Source organism: Protobothrops mucrosquamatus, unplaced genomic scaffold, assembly GCF_001527695.2.
Source record: "Protobothrops mucrosquamatus isolate PMUCROS unplaced genomic scaffold, P.Mucros_1.0 scaffold2281, whole genome shotgun sequence".
Taxonomy (NCBI): domain Eukaryota; kingdom Metazoa; phylum Chordata; class Lepidosauria; order Squamata; family Viperidae; genus Protobothrops; species Protobothrops mucrosquamatus.
In genome coordinates, this window is record NW_015388368.1 from 52935 (window position 1) to 80931 (window position 27997).

The following is a 27997-nucleotide window of genomic DNA, read 5'->3' on the forward strand; positions in this document are numbered from 1 at the left end:
CCACCCTCATCGCCACTAGGTAGGATCTAACATGTATCCTAACCCGTGTTCGGTCGGGTTCGGTTCGGCTGGCCCTCCAACATCTCTCTAGGCATCTTTTCCGACGTTTCATCTCTCTCAGCTCCTCGGTAAACCAGGGAGCCAATCGAGATCTACGTCGGGTCAGAGGCCGCAAAGGCACGACTCGGTCCAATGCTGCAGCGGCAGTTGTCTCCCAAGCCGCCGCCTGATTTTCCGCCGAGTCGTGGACCAGATCCTCTGGATATGGCCCAAGCTCCATCAGGAACCTCTCAGGGTCCATCAGTCGCCTGGGACGGAACCATCTAGGCGGTTCCGTCTCCCTGCGGAATGCTATGTATCCTGTCGCTATGTCTCCTAATTTTACGGTCTCAATCTTCAAATGTTTCTACATTTACAGTATATTAAATATGCTAAAATTTGGTCATGTTGCTGATTTGTACAGGAAGAGTAGGACCAGGTTCTGCAATAATCCAGCTCTGATTATATGAGCCAAATATTTTTTTTTTTATAAGAGATTGCTTTTTTTTTCAGTGCAACCCTGGTGGTTTGTGTACAAATTTAAGACACTGGCAAAACTTGGTTCTGCTTTTCCTGACAAACCGGCTTATTCAGGCAGAAAAAGGAGTAAGTTCTGACAGCACACTAGCCCAGACCTTGCTGGCAAGGTCTGCCTTTGTGTGATTATTGTCACAGGCAATGACTTGTGCACACAAAGCTAGATCGCTACAAGGAGCATCACTTGGAGGGACACAAGTTCTGTGCCCAAATCTTTGTATTGCTCTACAACAAAGTTGGAGGCTGTGAAATGCAAAAATATTACATAAAATCTAAAGTGAGTCTTCCAATGCAAGTGGTGCCCAAGAAGGAAGAGTGCCCACTGGCTGCAAGGAACCATCACACACAATTCTCTGCCCCTTGTGCAATTTATATTAATTGCTTCCACCAAAGTGATCTTGATGCATTTTATTCCTGTAAGATAGCAAAGTCTTTCATGCACCATTTGTTCCTATGATCATGAACAGGGACGGATCAAGGAAAAGGCAGACTTTTGAGGACTCTGCAGATCAGACTTCCTTACCACCTCTGTTTTTTTTCCCTAAGCAAACCCACCTTCCCATTCATCCTAGAAATACTACACTCCTTCCTATAAGGCAGGCATATCCAACCTGTGGCCCATGGATTGCATGCAGCCCTGAACATCTAGTACATTGAGTTTGTCCTCAACTTACAACAGTTCATTTAGTGACCATTCGAAGTTACAACGGCATGAAAAAAGTGACTTAGAGCCATGGTAGCACAGTGGTTAGAATGCATCATTGCAGGTTAACTCACTGCTGACTGCTAGGAGTTCAATCCTGACCGGCTCAAGGTTGACTCAGCCTTCCATCCTTTCGAGGTCAGTAAAATGAGGACCCAGATAGTTGGGGGGGCAATATGCTGACTCTGTAAACCGCTTAGAGAGGGCTGTAAAGCACTGTGAAGCAGTATATAAATCTAAGTGCTATTGTTATTTTTCACACTTATGACCACTGCAGCATCCCTCTGATCACATGATCAAAATTCAGATGCTTGGCAATAGGTTCATATTTATGATGGTTGCACTATCCCATGGTCATGTGATCACTTTTGTGACCTTCTAACAAGCAAAGTCAATGGGGAAGCCAGATTCACTTAACAACTTTGTTACTAATTTAACAATTGTGGTGATTCACTTAACAACTGTGACAAGAAAGGTCGTAAAATGGGGCAAAACTGACTTAACAAATGTCTCGCTTAACAACAGAAATTTTGGACTCAATTGTGGTTGTAAAAAACGAGATAGATGGCAAATAAATGTAATAAATAAATAAGCAAACAAATGCTATAAGGCTTTATATATATATATATATTCCTATCCTCCTGCTTCCCAATTTCTAATTTTGGAGATGTGCACAGTATTGCACATGCCTTCTACTCTGCTAAAAAGTTACCTTTGCTTTGCAGTACAATGCCAGCACGCCCATATCCAAGGTGTACATTTCTCCAAGTGTGTCAGATTGCACACTTTATATATCTACATTTTGCGAAGTGGAAAAAGATGAAGATACTTCCTTTCTCACCTCATTGACATGTACTAGCCAACCAGTCATTCCTCACAAAAGAGCAGTGCAGCTTTCAACTCCATTGTACTAAACTGGTTGAAGAATGTGCCAACATTCCTTGGCCATCAAGTTTCCACACCCAAAGCAGGAGTTTTGCAAGAACTTGGTCATGCTGGGCCAAATGTTCAGAGACCATCTTTGCATGGGCAAATCTGCCACCAATTGGCAACCCCTCAATCTGCTCAGAGTCCATAGTTTGAGAATAATAGTTTCAACTTGTGCTCAGCCCCAACTATTATAGAGTGTAGGTAACAGGATTTGATTACTTTCTTCTGAAGGAAAAAAATATCCAGTATAATGTTACACTTGGATCCATTCATTGATTACATTAACTGAAACTTTAAGATGCATGTAACCTTAAGATGCACCTTAACGCAGGGGTCCCCAACCCCCAGTCCATGGACCAGTACCAGGCTGCGGCATGCCAGCAACCACTCCGCACAAACAAGGAAAGCCCCATCCACAGGATGCAGGTAGCACACAAAACCACGCCCCCTCCGGTCTGTGGAAAAACCTCTCTCCACGTAACCGGTCCCTGGTGCCCAAAAGGTTGGGGACTTCTGCCTTAAAGAGATGTATGCTGGGATGGAAAAGAAAACATACACTCTACATCTATAGTTTGTAGATAAATAGCACATTCTTCAATAAATGCTTTTCAATAACAATACATTTAAAAATTACCTGCAGGTTTTCACATGTTTCTTGGCTATAAGTAATTCTCTGGATTTCTGTAGGTGAGACAAGATACAACGCCTGCCCATTGTTGGTGAAGCAAAATGTTCTGGCTATCCTCATGTTGGTAAGTGGTAAGTAATATATGTCCAATAGCGGCCTTAAACTTGGCAAACTTGAAAGAAACAGAATTAAAATTTGTTAAAATAAAGCACTTTATCTTATTCTAGTTTCCTTTAATAAAACTTTACAGTATAATACATTTTATGTTCTCATTTTTTTAAATATTCATATAAGTCCAAAGAATTACATATTTATATTTACAGTACATTCATTCTCGCAGATCAGTATGCATATACTCCCAAGTTCCATTTTAATAATTGTACTGGAAATTCTGTTATTTAGTATTGATTATCTAAATAACCAAATACTAAAATCCCAGGGTTTTTTTTGGGGCGGGGGAATTCTGATTACTGCAGAAAACTTCCATGTGATGCTTCTAATTCATAACATACTCCCTTTAATTCCTCCAAGGATGGAATCCCAAAATAAAATGTATTAACAGAAGCTTTAAGGAGAAACAATAGAAGAGCACAAACAACTTGTATCATAAATATCACATAAAATTATTTTATTCTTGCTTGGAAATACAAAGCTCCTCTAACTTATATTAGCAATACTGAAAAATATATTGCAATCTAGTCCCTGCTCCTGAGAGTTCCTACAGAGAGAATTTCTGCTACACATTCTAAAGAAAGTTGTCAGCAGAAGGAATCAATTAGACACCATTCTAATTCGGAAAACTAGAACAAATAAACCAAACATTTATGAAGGACTGACATTAGACATTTAGCAGCTTACAAAATGTATAAATATATTAAATCACAATAAAATATAATTTGAATATGTTTGCAAATATACACTGATATGAAAAAATTTAAGCAGAAGTTCAACAACATAACCCTAATGCTAACTCTGCCATTCTTTCCTAGGTTCTTTTAAAATACATATTACCAGGGCTTTTTTTCTTGGAGAAAAGGTGGCGGAACTCAAACCTGGCCACGCCCTCATCAAACCCTAGGACCGCCCCTTTAGAGAACAGGAATGCAAGTAAAATTTGGGAGGGGCTATTTCCGGTGCGGCCGGCCCGGAAAAAGGTGCCGGAACGCGGTTCCGCCGCGTTCCGGCTGAAAAAAAGCCCTGCATATTACTGCTGAAGTCATAATATCAAAACATCTTCCCCATGAGGAAGAACAACAAAGCTTTTGATAAGCAGCATTATAGAGATGGGTAAAATAATTATTTGGTATATGAAATGTGGAGAAAAATATTTTAGTCTTTCTTTCAGATCTCAGGATAAAGACAAGATATCTCAAATGAATTAAAATAGTTTTTAATGTAATGCATAGTTAAACAATAGCATTTTCTATCCTCCAATGAGTTGATGATCATCAATTTAAAAGCTTTTAAAAGGGTATATAGAAATAAAACAATTATTATTATTATAACCTATTACTTCCTGAATCATAAATAACACTCTTAGTGGGGAACAATGGAAAAGAAACATTATTCCGATGTTTTTGCTTGTGAGTTTCTGGACACATCTAGTTAGCAGATACACAGAATGCTTATTTGGGTGAGCACTGAGCTTTGGGCCAGCAGACACCTTGAGGAATTCTTTTAGGCCTGGGGTCTCAACTAGGTTTTTGCTGAAGCTTTGTCTCACTCTGTACACCATGTGGAAATGCAAAGCAGACAAACAGTTATAAACTCCAATTGCTGAAAAAAATATCTAGATTCTATACTTTGCTTAAAAAGTAGATAAGAAAATGTAACAAAGATGTTTTTACTTAGTTGATAATAATAATAATAACAACTGTATGAGCCTAATACGAGATAGTAGATATTAAGGGAAAAAGAGAGGAAATATCTGATATTGTATCTTGAGATTTATACTAAAGACTTATGTATGTTATTGAACTATTAAAAGTAGATGAGAAAAAGATAAGAAGCCACGTCAAGGCACAATTTTTAAGTTTAATTTTAAGTAGTTCAGACGAAAATCAAAGAACCCTCTCCTCAAAATGAAGACAGCAAAAGGAAAAATACAAAAATATTATGTTGTTTTAAAAAATTCAAACTATATCATCCAAGCAAATGGACTACAATTTGATTATCAAATTAACCAGAATGAAAGACTAAGGCATCTCTTTGTCTGCAGGCACAAGAAAGGGAACCAAAGTAAGATTTTAAGTTTTAAGGCAACATAAAAAAAAATGAATCTGAAGTAAAACAGATTTTAGGAAATCAGTCCCATCTAGGGGACTGATTTAGATATCTATGTAACTATATTAATCGTCCCTTCCTATTTTTATTTCGTATTTTATTTCCAAGGAAACAGATACATTTTCTCCTTTTAGCAGTTATCACCTTACCTAAAAGTCATTATATGTCCATTGGCACAGAAACAAGCAAGACAGTTACTGTTACTGAGTGCCACTATATCTCCGCGAAGGACAAATGAAGTCTCTGTTATATTTTGCTTATAAGTACAGTTCTGTGAGGGCAGTGATATAACTTTTGCTTGCTTTTCGGAGCATATCACTGCATATTGGTTTTCAATCATTTCCTGAGAAGAGGAGGGAGATACTGAGACAGGCCGGCGTTTTTTCAATTTATCCTTTTCATCCTTGTCTTCAGGAACATTGTGTTCTCTCCAGGGTTCCTGTGCGGGTGGAACTAATGTTCCTGTTGTGTCCAGAAAAGCCATTCTTAAGACTGCTCCTTTAAGCCTCAGAATAGTTCCTAAGATGAAGAAAATAGTGATATTTCTCAGTGCTGTGCATAGAGCTGAAGGGTATTTTCTTTATCTAATCAAAGTATGTTTTAGTAGATACTTCATCTGTAAAATGCTCTTATTATTATATATTCCATTCATAATAGACTACATGCATGTCAGACATAACACTTGAAACAGGAACTTTATGAATTGGAAGAATTTAAAATAATTGTTAAACTGCAAATTACCATTACAAATCTGGATAGCTATTCATACATACAAAAATGAATTTCTAATCATTTCACTTCTTGTTAAAGGAAACTATACTTTGATACTGCTCATATACAGTATATGCTTAAAGGTAAATCTGAAAAATGCAATGTAGCATTATTTCTTAGGAGGTTGATGGATTTCCTTGATACAAGCTTGAAAAACAGATTCCCAGTGGCTCTCCAAATCTAAACAGGCTTGAAGTGGCATTTCTCAGTGGCCGTGCTGGGGCTAAAGTACAGTACAGTAGAGGCCTGGGGCAGTGGTAGCTGGCTGAGACGGTTGAAGGCCCTGGGCCTCTATTTCAGCCCTGCCACTGCTGCTGCTGTACACTGCTCTGCAGATCAGCCAAAGGAGCATATGATTAGGGGGAGATAAGTAGCCAGAGGCTTAATAGACCAACAAAGGATTGGTGTCGTGCTGTAGTATTGCAGCTGATGTGTGTGAAATGACAATGAACATTGTCAGTAGTGACAATCTCTCAAGGAGAAGAGACTTCACACAACATTCTTGGAATGTCCTTCCTTATCTAATTTGTAATTTTTCTTCTTAATGTGTTTTACAGTAAAAGTTTACACTGATTATTTCACATTTTTATTTTTAAAGGTTTTATGGTTTGTTGACCTGCCTTTTAAGATTTTATTTTATTTTAAAGTCTTATATGAACATTCCAAAACCAAGATGGTGGAACTTTTTTAAAAAAAGATTACATTACATTAAGGGACATTTATGACAAATTTCCCTTTTATAATGAAATGCATGCTGATGAAAAACAATCAGCCAAAGCTTATATTTCCTGTCTCAAGGTTTTCTTTTTAAACACTTCCCTGCAGATTATTGCAGAATGAACAAAAAACTAAGAACTAATAGTACACTGTAAGTTGTCAGTAATAGTAAAATCATTGTCTTGCTAGTTCATTGTTTCTTGTTAAATACATACCACTGGGGGAAACGATAACTGGTTGAAGCAGTCTTTGTTCTCCTCCTGGAGGTAAATTCAGTGCAATGACTAAAACGGTGCCTAAAGTAGTCCCAACCCACAAGCATGGTGAAGGTGATGTATCGGCTTTTCGGGTGAAGGTCTCACAAAAGTGGAGAGCTGAAATTGCTTCTCGGGATTCTTTATCAATGCTGGTTACACTAGAACTTCTGGATCGGCTGAAGGAATTGTCTCTAATATCTGAAAGATTTTGCATTAATTAAACATGCTGCAACACAATATTATTGTTTCTATTTCATACTTTACAGAACATTATACATACAGTATATCCACCTCTAAAATCTCAATTCAGTAATGTTAGGTTCATATCATCATTACATTTTTAGGGGCATGCTTAAGATTTTTAAATTGTATACCTGAAGTACATAGGATTGATAAAAATATATTTATATATTTGGAAATGTAGAAGCACACTCATTAGACAGTTAATTGACTATAGCTCCCTGTGAACTATAGCGAACCTAGACATGTATGGTATACTTAAGTCATACTACACAGTAATATTTTGAACAGGAGAGTAGCTATCATTATAGTTTTCTCAAAAATAAATGTTACATTATACATGATGTACTACTTCAAATATATACAGCCATTTTCATTTTGATGAAAACTAGGTGCAGCACACCTGAATGGAAAACTTCTTTCAAATCTGTCTCTCTGACACACACAAACACACAAATATAAAATTATGAATTCCAGTTTTATTGTTAAGCAGCCATTATGAAGGTATTTTTAACCTAATTTCAGTAATTATGATTAGTGATACAAAAAGGAAATAATTATATGAATGCTTAATTATTGGAAACAGCACAGAAAAAAACAAAATAAGTATAGTTATCCAGAAGAAAATAAAAATCCAGACACTGAAACACGAATCAACAACAACCAACCACGTAACCTACTGAATATGATTTTAAAGATGATGAGATTGGAAAAGATATGTTTACCGAATAGTAAAGATTATTAAGATAGTGATAAAATATAGTAAATGTACTGAAGCATAATTAAAAAGAATTCATGTAAAAATCTGTTTGAAGGTATTGGAAGGGAAGTAGCAAGTTATTTATTCACAATCTTTTCAATGTCATTTTTAAGATTTAGAGCCTATCTTATAAATTTCTAATTTAATCTGCAGGAAGCAGATTCTGATAATTTTAGAGAATGTACTGGATAATACCCTAGTATTATTACCCTAGCTATATTATATATTATATTATATATTAGATGCAATAATAACACATAATGTGGGGCCCTTATGGTGAGAATATGCCAATTGAGAAAGCTCTGCATAGGGAAATATTATCAAGCTGTTTCAGATGGTTTTTGTGAGTAATTAATTATACTATTTATTACTGCCTTAACCTAAATCAGTGATGGCGAACCTTTTAGAGACCGAATGCCCAAACTGCAACACAAAACCCACTTATGCATCGTCGGGTGCCAGGTGGGTGTGGCCCATTGGGTGGGTGTGACCCATTGGGTGGGCGTAGCTGCGGTGATAACTGGGTGGGACTAAAAAGTTCAATCAATTCCAACTTTGCAAGATCTTTTTTTCCCCATGAGAAGTTGAAATTGACTGATTGATTGAACCTTTTTTTTTTTTTTGCACACGGCTGCGAAGGCCTAAAGTAAAAAGGTTTTATAAAACCCAGCTGAAGGCCTAGGACTGGGGTGACGGCACGCGTGCCCACAGAGAGGGCTCTGAGTGCCGTCTCTGGCACCCGTGCCATAGGTTCGCCACCACTGACCTAAATTGTAAATTTAGTATTTTTTCAAAACTACAATTTTAATATAGAGAGCAGAAAATTGGGTACAGCTATAAATAACTGTATAAGCAATTGATGGGACAATTCTAGTGTGTTTCAAAAGGAACTAAAATATTCCTTGAAAAATTAAGGATCTTCTTGGATACACTCATCAATCTATGCTAGTAAACGCTGAAAAGTACTATTTGTTTCACTTTTTTAAAAAAAAATAGTGAATGGAAAAGCAGAAGAGCATGCTAAACATTTTGGATATAGATTGACCCAAGTAAAAATAGTCCAATGCCTCATGAACAGACGCTACCCTTTCCTTGTACAATGTGGCTGTCTATAACTTTCCTCCTTACCTACAAACTCCAATATATCCCACACATCTATTATGAAATTTCCAGAAAAGTTTTTGAGGCTTTCTAAAGAATAAGAGTTGGATTGCTCCCAATCCCAATTCCACTTTTTCCAACAGAAAAAGTTCTGTTAACAGAAATAGATTTCTGATTATACTCATTGCCCAGATCTTATATCTTTGGAATTATAAGAATTCTAGGTCACTGTTAAGATCAAAATGTTTTATATGTTTTGTTACAATACAGTCAGTATGTTTTTAGAATAGCGTTTTATAAACTGTTTTTACTTTTTAAATAAAACAAAGAATTGAGAAAGGGATGAAGAATTACTAAAGTATTAGTATAAAATCTTACCATGAACAAAAATTGAGAGTTTTATATAAAACTGAAAATAGAGAATTAGGTGAATTGGTGAATTCAGCCTCTTTTGACTAAGTTTCTTTGTATTTTTATTTGCTTTATAGGATAAAAATATTTTATAGGAGCACTTTCTGGGGAAAATAATACTTCAAGAGATTAGTAGAGTTTTCCATAAGAAGTTTAAGGTAGCAACATGATTGAATAAAGTTATTCAAACAGATTTTAAATTGAGTTCAGCCCACTCTACTGATATATCCCAGATAATAAAATGTCATAATAAAGAAATGTTAATTTAAATTTAAGTCAGGCCAGGCTCTAATTAACCACGAGTTTCATAATATACCTGACCCTTCAATATATTTCTTCATCTTCTACAATTACAAAGTGTTTTTGAAGGTAATACTGTCTTCAGAAACATTTATTCAGACCCTTACAACAATGAACAAGAAAATTATGACATACAAAATAAAGAGCAATGTTAAATCTTCTTAAGGCAAATTGATTTAAACAATTAGCAAATTTAATATTTATTTAGTTGCAGATTAGACAAAGGATATATCTATTTAGATACCAGACATACCAGAGCATATTTAAAAATAATTTGTCAAAGAGAGATTTGTATTTGCATTTTCCATCTAATTATTTACTACTGTTATTTATTCCAAACTGAAAGTTATGTACAATTTCCTGATATTATTCTTGTTTTCTATTAAAGTAATAGTGTAAGTTATGACAATTAAAAAATAAACTATGAACAAAATTATACTTCTGTGGGTGATATTTTTCATGGCTTTTAAAGAGGAACATAAAAGTAGTTCCAAACTGAGGGCAAAGAAATTGCAAACATGCACTGCATCAAAACTTGGAACTGAACAATGAAAAATAAATGGAAAATTTCCCTACTTAGATGTGTGAAATTTCAAAATACACAAGTGTGTATTTTATAGCCTTTTGAAAGAGTATAAACACCATTAATACAGGCTTTGAACAAATACTTACCTAACTCAGGTTTCAGTTCAGTTGGTAAGCTTAATTTTCTAGACATCTTTGCTGAAAAATAATGTATAGTTTTGTAATAAAACTAGAATGATCATATTTTCAGAGAATATGAAATAATTAAAATTGTCAGTTTTCAAATTCAGAATTCATATATTAGTTCTAAGCAAGGAAGTATGTGTATGTAAACATACATTTATGAAAAGTTTAATTACAAAGGTGCAATGAGAGTATGACAATTACTTTTTCTGGAATTAAAGCAAATTAAAAATACTGATATTTAAAATTATTAGGCTTTCAAATGTCTTTATTGTGGCACATTAGGTGTTCTGATTTATATTTGTGCTCCCCCAAATACATATTTTAATTAGTACCAATCAAGATGGAGCCAAAGTTATTTAAATATCTTTTATAAGACAATATTCTGTCCCAAATATTGCAATTCTAAAATGGCAAAGATCATAGAAAATTGCCAGGAGATTAGAAAGATTTTCAGAATTATAGGAAAATTGACACACCACAAAGGGTAAAATATAGGGCTTCATAGGACTATTAGGGATGTACTGCTAGCATATTTATAAATGATGTTTTCTGACAACCATAGCAGTCATTGGGATGAGTGAGCATTCTCTTTCTAATGAGGAAACTGTGTCCCACTATTCTTACTCCTAGCTTGCATAGGAAAAAGGAAAAGAGGTTTTCAAAGAGACATTCTGTCCCTATTATTGAGGACAGATATAACCTGAATAAAGAGGATTCTATTATTTGGTTATATAATACAAGATTTAGCCCTTAAAGCTTGCAGCTGCTAAGAATAAAATCTGTTTCTTAAGGCATCTTGTGATACAGCTTTTTTAAAAAAACATGTTTTACATCAATAAATAAAAACAAGGCCATGCTTTGCAGGAAAATAAAATATTAAACAAATATACTATAGTGGCTAAAATCTAGAGTCAGAAAGCTTTAAAAGAATCTAAATGAAAAAGCCTTGTAACATAATTAGGACTGTAGCTACTATAAACATTTCCTTTTCATCAAGGATCCTTGGAATTAATGAACTGTTTCCAGGAAGCTCTATCAATTTCCCCTGCTTCAGAAAATACAAATTATGCTAATAAAAGGCCTGGGGATGGAGCTTTCTAAAGCTGTTATTTGCTACTGCTTTTTGTTTTAGAATAATTAATTTGGCTTAAAGGTAACTGGAATAAAATTGTTTTATGTTATGTAAAATCACAATTTGTATTATATTTGTGTATATTACTTTATATGTTGTTAGTTTCAAATAAGATTGAAAGTAGTTTAACATGTTCTTTGGTATTAAATTAAGAATCTAGGCAGCTTAATCCTTATTAAATACAATTTTGACAGAATTTAATACAATTATCTCTTTTTATTTTTAGGGGAGTTTTCAAAATCCACAATGGAAATATTTTCACCACCTTGAAGATAGACAAAGACAGCAACACAGGTTCATGCAAACTTGAATCCACACAAACAGTTTAAAAAGGCTAAGTTTGTGACTATAAAAATTAATAAAATATTGAAAAAAGGCTAAATTTCTGTGGGCAGCAGAAACCTGAAGATTGGAAATTATAATTACTATAAAAGCATTTCTCCATCTTTTTCCTATTAAAAAAATTGTACCTTTACTCATCCATTCAAGTATACTGCACAATAACCAGTAAAAAGTTTACACATGGCCAAATAATCTCTAATAAATGAAACCAAAGATCGTTGACTATTATCTGATTAGATCAATCCACACTTGGAAATAGCAGCTATACTTGTGTTTCACTTAAAATACACCCTATGGTATAATAATCTGGTTAATTTTAATCAAAAGTATCACTCCCTTTTTAAAACTGTCATCCACTGTAAGGCAGAAGGACTATTTGACAAGGACTTTATTAGGCCCTATATATTAAAGGAATGTTGGTATTGAATTATAATCAATATATATTAAAAGTGCTTATCTCGGCAAATTCTACACAATCCAGAAAGCAGGAAAAAAAAATCACCAATGGCATAACACATAGGTCACCCATCTAAATTCTAAATACTGAAATAATAATAATTATATATCATATATTTCCATCTGTCAATTAAAAAACACTTATTATATGTGTGTGTATACATATACATACACACACACACACACACACACACATATATATACACGCACATATCATATATAATAAACATATCTGTAATGTTTTAATTGACAGATGGAAATTTTGATGGCACTGGGAAAATCTGCGCACTCGCAAAATTTCCATCATTCGATTACAAAAGGTAAGATAGCTTGGAACATATACTGTATATCACGCTGATACATTACAATATACTAGGTTCTTGGGAGAACTTGATGCGTAGGAAGGCCACACCAACTAAAGAACTGGCAGCTGAGATTTCACACTGTTGTGTATGTAATAATTTTATTAACAGTAGAAAGTTTTATTAAAATCTATTGCTTTAAAATTCTATATGCAAGACTATTCAGCGCACTATATGCTCCTTTTATTTTTTTTCTCAGCTCTACACAACTAGTGTTAAATACAATCATGCATTGTTTGGAGCTAATTTTGGCACTACAACATCATTTGTCAAACTGATCTCTCTATCTTGTCCTACTTATAGAAACTTATGATAGATTTAATCTAATACTTTCCTCATTTTATACAGAAACAGAACCACATGTTACCTAGTTTTTGACAAACATTTGCAAATAAAAACTTTTATTTGCTGAAGATGATTATTGCAATTAGGATAGAAACTGAACTAGAAATTACTCTTGCTTAGATTTGCTTTCTCATCTTGTTATTAACAGGAAGTTTGGAGAATTCTACTATACATTTGTTTTGAATGGCAAGGGGAAATATAAACAATCAAATTCCTCTACTGTTGAGAAACTAGTATTTATTTGCAAATCTTAATGAACTTCCTTAGGGCATTTGAAATTGCCAACCATTCTCTGGAAATGAAAGGTATTTTTCTCTGAAAACAAAACTTCATGAGGCTGGTAGTTGCAGGAAGCACTTTTTGATAGACCTGTGAATATGAATTTAAACATTTCTAGAAATTGTTAATCTTGAAATAAATCTTGTTTAATTTTGATCCCAGAAAAAAAAGTAAAAAAAAAGCATTTAATAATATAAAGTGGTACTATGAAACATAAAACATGCTATGTAAATCTTGATTTACTGATAAAATTAATGTTGCTGCATTATCCCCATATTTCTCCATTAAATAACAGGTTAGTAAAAACCCAATTATAATTTACAAAGTACTAATGGAATTAAAATAAGATTAACACACTGAAAGTAAACATTTTATCTTTCAACAAAGAATGCAATGCTTTCTTTCCAAACTATTAAAATTGCTATGATATATTTTGAATCTGAAGAGCAAACATAGTGGAACAGAGTGCACCTTCTAACTTTCCCTGAATCAAGCAATCATTTTCTTGCTTTTCACTGCAATCTTAGTCCTCTGAGACCTATTCAGGCAAGCAGGAAAACAGATAAAGAGTGAAGCATATAGTTATAGGCAAAGGAGCAAGAAATTCTTTCCCTTCTCTTATAAAATGAAAATATCCCTCCCCACTTCTCAAGAAACTAATCCTAACTCTTATGTTAAGAAGACTATGTGTCCTAAAGTACAGCAACTGGAATAATTCAGTACAGAAAAGCTTGCAGTTGGCATTGGTATTAGGTATCATTGGTGGGATATAAAAGTTTATAATACCTAGAAAATTTGTCATTTTTTTTCATAATTCTAAAAAAATAAAAATGCATTTACCTTTCCTCCCAATTCTTCAGTCCATTTTAATCCCCCCAATTCTTCAGGAAAAATGTAAATCTCTTTTTGAAGAAAAAAAAAGTTTCTTCTTTTTTGTCCCCTCCAAAAATATTAGTTTTGCAACTATTTATCTGGAATAGTTACGTGACCACAACTACTTTTCCATTTAGATGTTATTTAATAGAATGAGTAATTTTTTTTTCTCTGCTACTTAGTCAAAGCAATTGCTGCAAGTAATCATAAGTGTCTCTATTTTGAGGAGTCTAATTGTAGATGACAACAGGCTAATAGGAAAACAAACACCTTAAAACTAAGTACTTTTATTGTTTCATAAGAGCCGTGGCGGCACAGTGATTAAAATGCACTATTGCAGGCTGACTCTGCCCACTGCTAGATGTTCGAGTTTCACCGACTCAAGGTTGACACAGTATCCCATCCTTCTAAGGTCGGGAAAATGAGGACCCAGTTTGTTGGGGGCAATATGCTGACTCTGTAAATCGCTGAGAGGGCTGTAAAGCACTGTGAAGCAGTATGTAAGTCTAAATGCTATTACTATTTCTATTATATTACATTGGAACTCTTATATTTACTCTTTCCTGTTTGATTCATCCATCTTTCTCCATTCCTAGCATTATCTGAATGGCACAGGATCCATCCAGAAGAACCTAATACTGATGTTACTAAAATAACATAAATACAATTTTAAAATCTACATTACATTGCTAGTACAACATGAATGTATCTAGCTGGTTTGGTTATTATTATAATATAGTATAGACTTTTTCAAAGTGAAATATAACAAATTTCATTGAGAATGCTTATCATTCAATACCATTAATATGATTTTAAAAAGTGTATTTTTTCAAACCATCTGCTATAATACACGTCACCATGAACCTCTTTCTGAATTCTAATTTCAGAAGAACTATAAAGTAAGAATGATTTCAACACTCTCATTCAAAACCTGGAAGTTATTAGTCAATTGTTATATCCAGGGGTCTTCAAACTTGGCCCTTTTATGACTTGTGGACTTCAACTCCCAGAATTCCTCAGCCAGTGTGCCTGGCTGAGGAATTCTGGGAGTTGGTCCACAGGTCATAAAAGGGCCAAGTTTGAAGACCCCTGGTTTTATCAAATATGGAACTAAATATATATAAAGTCTTTGAACATTTCTAAAAGAAAAGAGATAACATTAATTTGTCAGGTATCTTTATTTTTATTTTGCTATAAAAAGACAAATTAGAAACAAGCTCTGTGCAAATATATATATATATCTTCTGAGATGATCATAAAAATAAAAATGACAGAAACTGAAATATAGGGAACAAGAAAAGCCTTTATAGTGTAATAATATAATATATGCTCAAGTGAGCGCCACAGAATTAAAGTACATACTCCCAGATAAATGGCCATAGAACCAGAGTTTTAATTTAAGCAGAAAACCAGTAACTTTATACTTTAAAATAAAAATAAAAAAGCAAAATAACCATATCCAAGCAAGAAACTATTCCTACTCTCCTTTATGTTAATTCATCATTCACCATAGTTAGATCCTTACAACAGAAGGGTTCAATCATCATTCACATGTACTGCAAATGTTACAATTTTCAATTTATTGTCAATTATATTAGCTTGGTTAGCAGTAATTCAGAAATAAAAACGTGTCATACTTTTATTCTTAAAATTGGAAAAGATCTATAATGATTCATTTCAACATAATTCGGTTTATTCAAAAGGATCAAGTTACAAATGATTTATGCAGTAATGCTTCCACGATTGAACTTCTTCAATATCTTAAACCTGAAGCCAAATTTTTTTTGGTAGAGGAATGTGTGCATAAAATTAGAAAAGAAATTAAGAGCCCATCTCCTTGATTAAATAACAAAGCAAAGTATTTTAGAAAATAAGCAAATAAATGGTTAGGAGAGTATTAATTTAACAGTAATGCACTGCAGCTTGCTTTGTTTTATAACTGAATTAAGCGCTGCATAGAATAAAGTGCCAGGAAGGAGCAAAGGATATTTTTTTCTAGTTCCTACCTATATCACTGGCTATCATCTTGGAAAACTTTCTGCTTTTGGTTTTCACTGCAAATAATATTTTGATAGAAAATGTCAATTTACTAAAAAGATAAGCTAGTGAAATTAATGATAATACTGTACTCTTAGAAATAAAAATACTATACCCTTTTCTATAAAATTATTCATTTTTTGTTCATCACCAGAATTGTTGGGGGAACCAGAACCTACATGAGTGAAGACAAGAATGAAAGGAATATAAAGAAAAGAGGTTCAAATAAAAATACATACAGGCAAAGGAATTGGAACAGATTGTAAAAATAAAGAAGAGACACAATGTCCTAGTCTGTATTAAATGTAATGGTAATCTAAAATATATAAAATCAATGAGTATGGATAACTTTCATTTTTAATTTTTTTGTACTGGTAAAAACGTCTATATAATGTTCAGCTCTCCAAATATATCTCCTTCTGTTGATGCCCACCGAATTGGTATAAGGACCTGTTTCCCAGACAATTCTGTATTTCCTATGTCACCATGTCATTACATTTTCAATCAGACACATACCATTATTTTGGTTAAAATAGTCATTTCCTAATGAAAGGTAATCAAACTCCATCTGTTAAACAAGTGCAGATGATACATATTTACTCAATACTGTAAAGAAAAATAAAATTTGACAAGACTGTTTATGTTTAACAAAAAAAGTTCACAATGCATGACAGACAATATAATTTATATTTTAAATTCAGTGGTAAATTATATATGTAGTCAATCTAAATCAAAAAGAAAAAAAATAAATTAAGATTGAAAATACATCAGTGAAAATTTTCTTGAATAGTAAATTATAAAGTGCCACTCTTCATTTCAAAGCAGAATGAACCTATAGAAGAGGAACTGAAAAAAAATGGATACAGTGAGTAATTTATATGGTTTCCTGTTTTAAAAATAACTCATTTAGAGAACTTCTCAGAATATCTGCACAAAGCAAATCTCATGTGTGTAATGTATAGAAGCCATGAAGAGTAACAGACTTGGCTGATAAAATTGAATTGAAAGGTTAGGATTTGCATGTTAGTGATAAGGAAAAAAACTCTATTACATTCTCTATGATAGCTTACCATTAGAAATCTCAATCCTATCTAAATTGAGATGACTCATGTTAAAAATTGAAAATACAAGGATACTTGCCTTTATTATTCCTTCAGGAGAATTTAAGCAAAATTTAAAGCATAGTTGCTTTCCTATATATCAAAACTTTGTAAGAAATAATGTTTTACTTACCTGTAAAATTACTTCTAAAAATAACAAAACCTTATGTAATACTATTTTAAACTACTTCTTTCTAGGAATCTATGTTGAATTTTGGAGCATGCTTTATTTCTTTCTTTCAAATGATAGCTAACTTTGTTCTGCAATATCATATAAGATTGCAATTAAGCTCAAATAAGTAAGGGACTCCCCTCAAAATAAATTAAATCCTTTAAAAGAAATCATGAAAATCCAAATTAAACCATCTATGGCAGTGTGATCTATTTTTTTTCCAAATTTTCTACTAAAGCCCTTCCATCAGTAGTAGATCTTTTTATATAGTATCCCTTTTCCTCCTTGTATCTCAGATTGCTGTCACTTTAATAATTCAGGCTTCAGGAAAATGATGGAATAGAATGAAATAAATGATTGCAACCACCCATTAAAATTTGAATTGATAAAGTGATCATTACACTCACGTATTTAAGGAACATATTATAAATAATCATTTTGTATGCTGACTCAATTATGAATATTTTTGATACCATCATTGCTTTTTGTTTTTATTCTAGATCCCACTCTGATCTTTCCATCTTACTGCCAGAATTAATATATATGTGATAAAATCTTGGATGTCTTCTAAATAAAAATTATATAATTCACTTATAAACTGAAGCTCATACCAAAGTAAATTATCACACTCAATTGCAAACTTTAGTTTCTGATTAAATAAATTATGCTTCTCAATAGAATGATAGAACAAATTTCATATTTGCCTATGGTTAGAAAAATACTCCATGAAATTTCTGGGATCTACGTTTACTTGAAACACATAGTCCCAGGTAATTAAAACACTTCCCTTATATACTGTAATTATTATTGCCAATAGTATACATAAATTATAAGTACATAAAAATGGATATGGTATATGGCTTATTTGTATATTAAACCAAGGACAAACTTTTCACCTGATAAAGATATTAACAGGACCACATACTTGCTTGAACTGTATATATGAAAAATCATTGTGAAGTTCATTGTGAAGTACCTTCTGGAACCCAAAAATCAAAGAACACTTCCCCTCCATATAGCATTTGAAGTATTATTTAAACTGTTTGCAAATTTAATTAATTACCTGAAGTGGGTGACTTGCAACGATCTTCTTGTACTGTAGTACTCTCATTGATATCACAAAGACCTGCTGTAAAACAGAAAGCACACAATAGACTTTTTCAGATTTTTAACAAGATTTAATTTGGAAAATAAAATACACAAGATTTTTCTTTATTCAGACCTGTGTATAAATGTAATAAGTATATAAAGGGCATATGATTAAACTGAAACATAATACAATCTATGGTACAAATTGCAAACAGAATAACCACTCTCCACCTTTTTAATTTAAAACTCCAGAATTCTCCATTCTGGAGAACTACTGTTTTAATTTAAAAACATCTTTTTAACCTCTGACTCCCAAGCATTCCCTTTTCTGCCTCTGACATTATCTTTCCTTTCCCTTTATATTCACTAATACTGTGTGGATAGCATATTTTTGTCAAGGTTTTACAAACAGATTTGTAAAAGTCTTTTCCATGTTAGAGAACAGATGATTAGCATATTAAAGTGAACAGTACATCCCCAAAAGACACGTTTTGTAGGTCCTGGTTGCCTCCCCCCCACATAGAAAGTACAGAGCAGACTGGTACTTGAGGGGGAAACTTGTGTGCGGCAAGATACCAGGGGAATGATATAGATGATCAGATGGAGTGAGGGAAAGAAAATGAAAAAGGCTATGAAGAGCAATGAGCAGGTGAGGGAGGCAGATGGAACAAATCAAGGATAAGAAAATGAAATAACAAAAATCATCAAGATAAACAGGTAGAAGTATGTGCATATGACATACTATACATAGAAAGTCTCTTCTGGATTCAATTGTGCTGTCAGAAAATTTGGCATATGAGAGTGGCATCTGGTGATGGTCATATAGAAGAAAATCCTAAGTCAACAGAGTTTCTGTTTGGAAGGCCCAAGCATCAACTATGCTATCTATTCAGGGTCTCACATTAATCATTTTTATGGTAGTCTTGAAGTAACATTTTTATGAAGTGTTTTAAAATCCATTACTGTAGCATTTCATGAATGACCAATCCTTCACTATCACTCATTTTGTAATGGTATGTATGATACTTCTAAAAATTTCAAATGAACCCTCAAGCCAAAACATTGTATTAATATAATATTTCACTTTTATTATGTATTGTCACAGGGCAAACTCAATTGTACATTTTAAATATGAAAAACCCTTAAAACATAAATCATTCATATTGCAATGATGCTTCTTGAATCACAAAAGATACCACAGTGGTTATTGTGATTAAAGACTCTGATTAAAAATAATTCCAGTAATGGAATTTGTCCAAGGCTCTCCATATACAGTACAAGGAAAAATAAGCCAAGCTTCCTTTCATCACAAAAGCATAAATTTCATTTTCTCAGTTTGAGACTTTCAAATGTGTGTAGGTTGAAAAAGACTGAAATAGTTTATGCTTCATTTCTATTATAACCCTTTTGATTACACTAAATACTGCATTTACAAAAAAGCAGTATAAATTACAATTTAATGAGTTGTACATAATATAGGTTACACACTTAGGGTCAAATAGTTTTTGCTGATTAAAACAAGATGAAAAGCCTATTAAGCAATTTAATAATGGGAAAATTATCTCTAACACAGGAAACAAAAACTGTTCATATCTCATCTTCAATTTACCCTTGACAGAGTAAAACTGAACCCAGCACAAAAAATGAAATAGATGTTGGCAGTCCATAGATAAAATTGGGGGTGGGTGGGTTGTAGTATGAGAGATGCTGAGGTATACTGTAGAACTAGGACAAAAAATAGCAGTGTATTGGTTAAACTGATGTATTTGGATTGAAATGATCCAGTTGAAACCCAGCTCAACCAACTGTATTACTCTGTTGTTGCCGTGGAGACAAATTAAAGGAGAACCTCCATGTAACTTGCTTTAAATTCCTACAGAAAGTCAGAATAGATATTGGAAACAATATTTATATTGGAAGGCAAATGCTCTTTTTCTTTATAGTATATTCCCATTGACTATTTCAATTGTGTTTCTCCATTAACTGGTAATTTTCACAAGCCCTTATGTCTTTTAGCCTTATGTCTCTTACTGGTAATAAAATGGGGAGGAGAAAGCCAGAATATAAAGAAAGGCAGCAATCCTTCACTGAATCCCTTCACTACCACCCCTTTTCAGAGAGGCATATCTGTTGGACTTTGCATGAAGCTGCTGACAGAATAGTAGATTCAAAAATTCCTGGGGAAAAACAATCTGAGAAAATTCAAGAACTAATTGGGAGATAAAAAATATTGTTACATAAACAGAAGCCGTTTCATGGTTGAGATGCATATTGTTTGCAGTCAGAACTTTATAATTCAGACATGTCAGCACAAGATAAAATAATGAACAGTACTCTAGTCACTTTTTAAAGGGCTGTATGGAACCATTGAAAGTATTTAAAAACAATTACAAAGAAAGTTACAATTATAAAACAAGTTACATTCTTTCCCCAATATATCCACTGATATCCATTACTAGTTATCAGTAATGTGATATCTAGTTCAGTTTTATGACATACTTCTACAAAAACAACTTGGATGAAGTTACTATGTTTGAACTGAGTGAAAGTTTACTACCTTTATCACAGCATTTTTGGTGAAAGGATTTTTTTCTCTTTTCTTTTGATGCAACTAACATATGCACTCATTTTATAACGTTGCAATTACTACCAATGGGAGTGATTTTTACCACCTGAAAATATGCTTTCCAATATTTTTGTTACTGTTAAATTCAGGTAAAAAATTTGGGGGTAAATGATTCCACTTTTCTGGAAACTATATACATTGTAGCTATAGATCAGACATGTCAAACTCACGACATCACGTGACGTCGCACAACGTATCAGGACGGTTTTGCCATTGCCGGCAATGGGGTGGGCGTGGCTTCCGGATGATGCATCCGGCCCACGGGCCAGCAGTTTGACATCCCTGCTATAGATAATAACTTGCACTGTATTTTTACTCTATATTGTATATTGCAACTAGACTTAAGAAAACAAAAACACCCTGAGATAATCTCTTCCATACTGTATTCTGCAGTAGAATATTCTGCACTGGTATTAGATCAATATGATGGGTAAAATGCATGTATGTGTCCTATTTCATTTGAAGTCATAGTGGTATAGAGGTATCTTACTAAAAGGGACTTCAGTATACATCCTGTTGTAATTATTGTGAAAAATATAAAATATTTGACAAATTCAAAGTTACTATGCCAAATACATGCAATTGCTCCTCCCTCATGAAGAAAGCCTTGATAAGCTGTTCGCCAAATCAGAAAGCTTTGAAGAATAATCCTTCTTGAGCAAAAGCAACTTTCAGTGAATTCTTGATGGTTTCAGAGAAATCTGGGTTCTTGCTTTATTGACATCTCCTTATTTCACCAAAGAGGGTGGGAAGAGAAGAGATGATAAAACTTTAATGATGCTTAAGAGAAGAATCCAAACCCTTGGCAGGATATATGTTGGCCAGCATTAACATGCCAATCTGAGAGAATATAAAGGGAGTAGAATCAATGTTGAGTCCAACATGAAAAAAACAGCCACGTGACCTAGATGTGTGGTAGAAATACTAGCTTATGAGGAAACACTATGAAGTCTATTATGGCAGGGTGAAAAACTATAATCATCAAATGGTAGATTTTACAGGTTTTCCATCCCTCACTCACAGGGATCCAGTAGGAAGAGATTATTTTGGATTTAGCTTAAAGCTGCAGCATTATTTGCATGTATATTTGTGAAAACATAACATTGTTCAATTAATGACAATATACAAGTAGTCCTCAACTTACTACCACAATTAAGCCCAAAATTTCTGTTGCTAAGCAAAACAGTTAAGTGTGTTTTGCCTGATTTTACAACTTTTCTTGCCACAGTTGTTAAATGAATCACTATAGTAGTTAAGTTAATAACACGGATGTTAAGTGAATCTGGCCTCCCCCCATTGAATTTGCTTGTCAGAAGATAGCAAAAGAGGATGACATGATCCTGGGATACTGCCACTGTCATAAATATAAGGTAGGTGCCAAGCATCTGAATTTTGATTATATGACCACGGGGACGGTGTAAAGGTTGTACGTGTGAAAAACAGTCATAAGTCGTTTTTTTCAGTGCCACTGTAACTTTGAGTGGTCACTAAATGAACTCTTGTAATTGAGGACTACCTGTAGTGACCTTGCTATGAAAAGAAAAAAAAAAGCATTACTGAAAGCAACAGCAAATGCCAATTTCATTTTTCCTTTTTCATCTGACAGTTAAGTTTCATCTGGTACAAGAAGACAGGAATGAACTATGTAACTTGGCAGGAAAATTTGTGATAGAAATACTGAATCTGGAAAATGCACCTTATTTACAGGCTTGTAAAGAGACCAGATAGGACACTTTCTCATAGCCTCTTTCTGAAGCCTACACTAGGAGGTACCTGTAATAACTGAATAGTGCTGGTGAGGTTTGGCAACTGTTGGCTATAAACCAAACATATCACAGCATAAGTGGCACAAAGAGAGGCATCGGATACAGAGGAACCATGTATATTCTGTATCTTGCACTAAAAGCATAACAATATGTGTACCTTGTAAATACAAAAATCAATCTTTTGTTCATACAACAGTTGGAAAAGTGCTAACATAAAACAAATCTCAGGAAACATGAATAACTAAGCTGAACCTAAATATACTACATTGTCATTAGATAACTTACATATGTTAGAGGTGAGAAGGTTTTTCACAGAGTCTGAATATAAGCTAGAGTGGCCACACATGCAAGAAACAACAGCCAGCATGCCTTAGTGAAGCAATAAAAAGAAAAGACAAGACACCAACATTTTGCAATGGAAGCCAGGAAAATCTACTGCAAAACTTGATTTGAGTAAGATATAATAGAAACAGAATCTGCTAAAAATTTTAAAAAATGAATACAGAAATTATTGCTATTATTTGTCTAGAAGTAAGTTACAAATACACTTTTATTCAATTACTTCAGTTGATCACAATATAGAGCTACTATAAAAACTTTGAAAAAACATCAATTCTGGTCCTGTCCTCTGGGGCAACAGAAAATATGTCCATTCCAGTTTATATGTGATATTTGAAAGTTGCTAACATATCTTCTCTCAGTCATCTTTTCTACTGGGTTGACTTTAAGGCTTGATTTCCAGATACTTCACCTTTTCTGAATTTTCTCTCATTTGTCATCCTTTTTAAACTGTGATGCCCATAACTAGATACAGTATTCCAAATGGGATCTGACCAGGGCAAGCTTAGAGTTAATAATTACTTCCCAGGATCTGGACTCTATTTTGTTAATGCATCCTAAAATAGCATTTGCCCTTTTAGCAGCAATGCCCCACGGCTGGTTGAATTTAACTTGTAATCAACAAGAACACTCAGATCCTTTTAAAACTATTACTGCCAAGCAAGATCTTCATCATCCTATACATTTTTCCTATCCAGATTTAGAATTTTAATTTTCCTGCCCACTAAATTCCATTCTACTTATTCCATTCCATTCAATTAATTTCATTCAGCCTACTGCTCAAGATTGTTTAGATTTTTGACTTCTTTTTTAGTCTTCTTTCATCTAAACTACTTGTAACTCCTCCCAGTTTGTTATTATCTATAAACCTGATAACTTTAGATAAATTCTCTAAACAATATCATCCAAGTCATTAAGAAAACGGTTGAAAAGCACAGAGACTAGGACAGTGCTGACTACCCTCTAAGCAGAAATGGAACTGTTAATGACTAGTATATTGAGAAGCCATTCAATCAATTGTGGGCCCAGCTAACATTTAACTCATATTTTACTTTTTTATAAAAGAAATATCATGTGGTACTCTGTTGAAAGCTTGCCAAGGTCTAACCACACTAAGACTCTGTACATTATGTCCTCAAAGTTAGCAACTCTATCAAAGAAGGAAACGAAGTTAGACTCACATGATTTATTTGTGGCAAACCCATGCTGATTTCTGTTAATTGTAGCATGCCTATCTTAGACTTACAAATACAGCTGTAAAGAGAGCTACTTTAAGAAGATATCAATAGCCGCCCAGTCCTAGTGAATAGTGTTCAGCACTTCCAGAATTGTCTGTTCAGACACAGTTCACACTAATGACAGAGAAACTGTTGACTTTTTTTAGCCAATCAAATTTAATATACTATAAGTATGTAATTAAAAAAGAATAAAAAAGAAAGATGGGAGAAGCATTGGAGGTTATGATTGAAGTAGTTAGTTCAGAAATTAGCATATAGAAATCCATGAGGGAGAATTTGAAAATAATGAGCAGACTATGATAAATTGATACTGTTTAATTGAAAAAGGTGTTAGTGGCTGAACAACTTAGTATGAGTAAATCTGTCCATGACAACCAGAAGAAAGGTTTTCTAGAAGAAAATCCTACTATCTATGTAGCTACTATCTAGCTTTTATTTGTCATTTTCAAAGAAAAGGCTAGTAATCCACATTTCTAAAAAGCAAAGTATACATTTTTATCAGCTCCTTACCTCCAGATGGTTGTCTACTTTTACGTGGAGATCGAGGTTCCCTCCGATAAGGATCATTAGAGCCATACAATTCAATAGTGCCAAGGTTTAAAAGCATGGTCTTTTGAATGTAATCAACCATTGCAATACCATTACAATTACCAAAAACTACTCTGGAAAAGAGTTATTGGAAAAAAACATGATTCAGATGAATGTTTTCTACTGATCTCTTAATTTTCCAATATGCACATTTAGACTAAAAAATTAACTGACAAATTACTTTAATAATAGTAACATGGATTTATGTTAGGTATCTGAATATCAGCCTTTCACCCAAGGTTTCCTGTACTTATTACATTCTATTTCTCTTACTCTCTCATCAGAGGTTTTAACTTTTGCAAACACTTCCCTTTAGCTAGAGCTCAAAAATATAGTTTTATCATAATCAGTTTTTCAGACGCTCTACTTTTTGACTAAAACATAGCAACATATCAAACCAATACATATTTGATTACAGCCATAGATTTTTGACATAGATTATTGATATCAATCTTTATTTTATCATATATACAGTATGTATGTATGTGTGTATATATATATATATATATATATGTCTTTGGTCATTTGGGTTCTCTCCCGCGTAAAATTGGAATATATATATATATATATATATATATATATATATATATATATATATATATATATATATATATATATGCATGCTATGCCATGGGAGTATTTTTATCGATATTTTCTAGAAATGTAGACAGTTTCACAAAATTAATTATCCATATAAATGAACAGATGCAGCACCAATCAAGATGGACAATATGAATAAATATAATACTATTCGTAATAACCAAAAGAATGACACTTTACCCCAAATAATTATTTGTGAATTGAGGGGCTTCTTACATTCTCTAATTAAAAAAGGAGAATATTGAATAGATAGCAATGGACACAGATGCAAATAACTGTAGGCATCTCTGCTGAAATGTAAGGATGTCTTTGAAGATTAGCCAGTAGCTAGGAGAATTGCTTATCTAGTGATTTTTAACCTTTTCTCTAGTACTTAAACAGGCACTTCCTTTTTTCTCTGTACATGTTCCCCTCATCTTATTAGCATTCAGTTTTGTTCCCTCTGTCTTTGTCTTTCCCTTCCCAGTACAGTTACACTTTCCCCTTCATCCCATGACTATCATACTTTTAAAAAAAATCTATTTTAAAACATTTGTTCTGTAAGGAAAATATATGTACATCTTATTGTTCATGAAAGAAAATGATTGGCATATATAGATGTGGGTTTAATTAAATTTACAAAGGTGTGCCTTATTTTAAAAGCAATTAATCTTTTCTGAAAAAATGCCATACACACCTTACATCAATAATTATTTCTCCCACTAATTACAAAGAAATGCAGTAGGTTGTTATTGTAATTAAGGGGTCTCTAGACTAAGACTACGGTACTATTGTAATATATACCAATAGATTAATACAGCTGTACATGACCTTAAAGTATCTGGTGACAAATTACTGAGTTCACTTAGTATTAGAGTGACATAAAATATTGAGTTCATTTTCTAATGTAGTATTTGAGTGAGATAAAATGTAAAACCAGTTTACTTACAATCCATATGCAGAGTTGATTGCAAGACTTGTTATTTGCTGAGGAGGTTCACCACTCACCCATACTAACTGGATAACTAGCTCGGTCTGGTATCCTGGAGACTGTTTAAGGGGAGAATTTTTAACTCTGCAACGTAAATGAAAAGTGCATTAATAGTTAGCCTTGGGAAAGTCTTAATTTTTTTTTTCAAAAGACATCTACAGTATTTCATTATTGGTTTTACATATTTCTGCAAGCTAGAGCAGCTGTAAATATTTACTGAGAAATAGCTCATTGATCTGAAGATTTTTTTAAACATCCACAAGCACACATTTAGAAAACATTCATAAAAATGCTCTCTTGTTGAACTTTTATTTATTTTTGTATTTATTCAGTTTTTATCCCATTACAATCTTACACTCTCAGATGTTACAATAAAACATCAAAAGAATTAAAATAACACACAAAGCAAATTGCAAAAACAAAATACAACAGAAACTGAAACAACAAGAGCTGTTCTTACTAAAGATGTTTCAAAAGACTGTTCACAAGAATTCTATTTTTAATAATTCCCTGAAAGCTCCCAAGTAGGGTGTCAGTCTGATCTCAGTGGAGAGACCATTCTGTAGCATTTTCACTATGGGGAAGCAGCCCTTTCCAACTTTAATTGTCCTGACATCCAGGAAATAAAGGACAACATGGAGACCCTCCCTACATGACCATCATGATTTGCAATACAAATGTAATAGGCTGTCAATGTTGGGAGACAGCTGTCAGTCTTGTGAAGTAGTCCATGACAAGAAGCAGCTGTATTTTATTGTAAGTTTATATTACAATAAAAGGTTGTCAGGTTACATTAATAGAATCTTGCAAGACCAAAATTTCTACCAATCCCCTTTACAGTCTAAGAAATTAGTAAAGGTCCCAAGACATTTTCCACACCCACATTCCTACTGTGGGTTATCCGACCATTGCCCTGGCTGCAGTTCTTCCCCTACCTCCCACAAATCATTACAATATTATGGATGTGGGCTGGTGAATTCTGGAGCAACTATGATTTTTAGGTAGTCCTTAAAGGCAGACCTATGTAAAGTGAAGTGCAATAATCTATGTGGATGATGATAAGAAATTGAGATATTTTTGCTAGGGTCCTACTAGAACCAGGAAAGGACAATTGGCACACTATCAAATGTTGGGTAAAGGCTGTCCACCTTGGCTTACACAGGCAGAATCTGCAAGTCTAGAATAACCCTCATTTCAGAAACCTGTTCCTGGAATGGTAATGCCTGCCTATTCAGGGATAAAACTAGCACCAAAGGAGAATTGTGATGTACAAACAGCAATCCCGTCTTGCTTGA

General features: G+C 33.5%; 1 protein-coding gene across 2 annotated transcripts in view; it reads right to left on the minus strand.

The window, feature by feature from the left end:
• The window catches only part of STXBP5 (syntaxin binding protein 5), a 107759-nt gene that overhangs the window by 7742 nt on the left and 72020 nt on the right, over nt 1–27997 (minus strand). The window contains exons 17-24 of one of the 2 annotated variants that reach the window (XM_015824555.1): nt 26661–26786; nt 25055–25206; nt 18550–18615; nt 16330–16389; nt 10350–10400; nt 6824–7063; nt 5270–5639; nt 2844–3009 (exon numbers count right to left, since the gene is read on the minus strand). In XM_015824555.1, coding sequence (XP_015680041.1) covers nt 2844–3009; nt 5270–5639; nt 6824–7063; nt 10350–10400; nt 16330–16389; nt 18550–18615; nt 25055–25206; nt 26661–26786 — 1231 coding nt within the window. The remainder of the gene's footprint in view (nt 1–2843; nt 3010–5269; nt 5640–6823; nt 7064–10349; nt 10401–16329; nt 16390–18549; nt 18616–25054; nt 25207–26660; nt 26787–27997) is intronic. The other variant, XM_015824554.1, reaches the window with a different exon arrangement.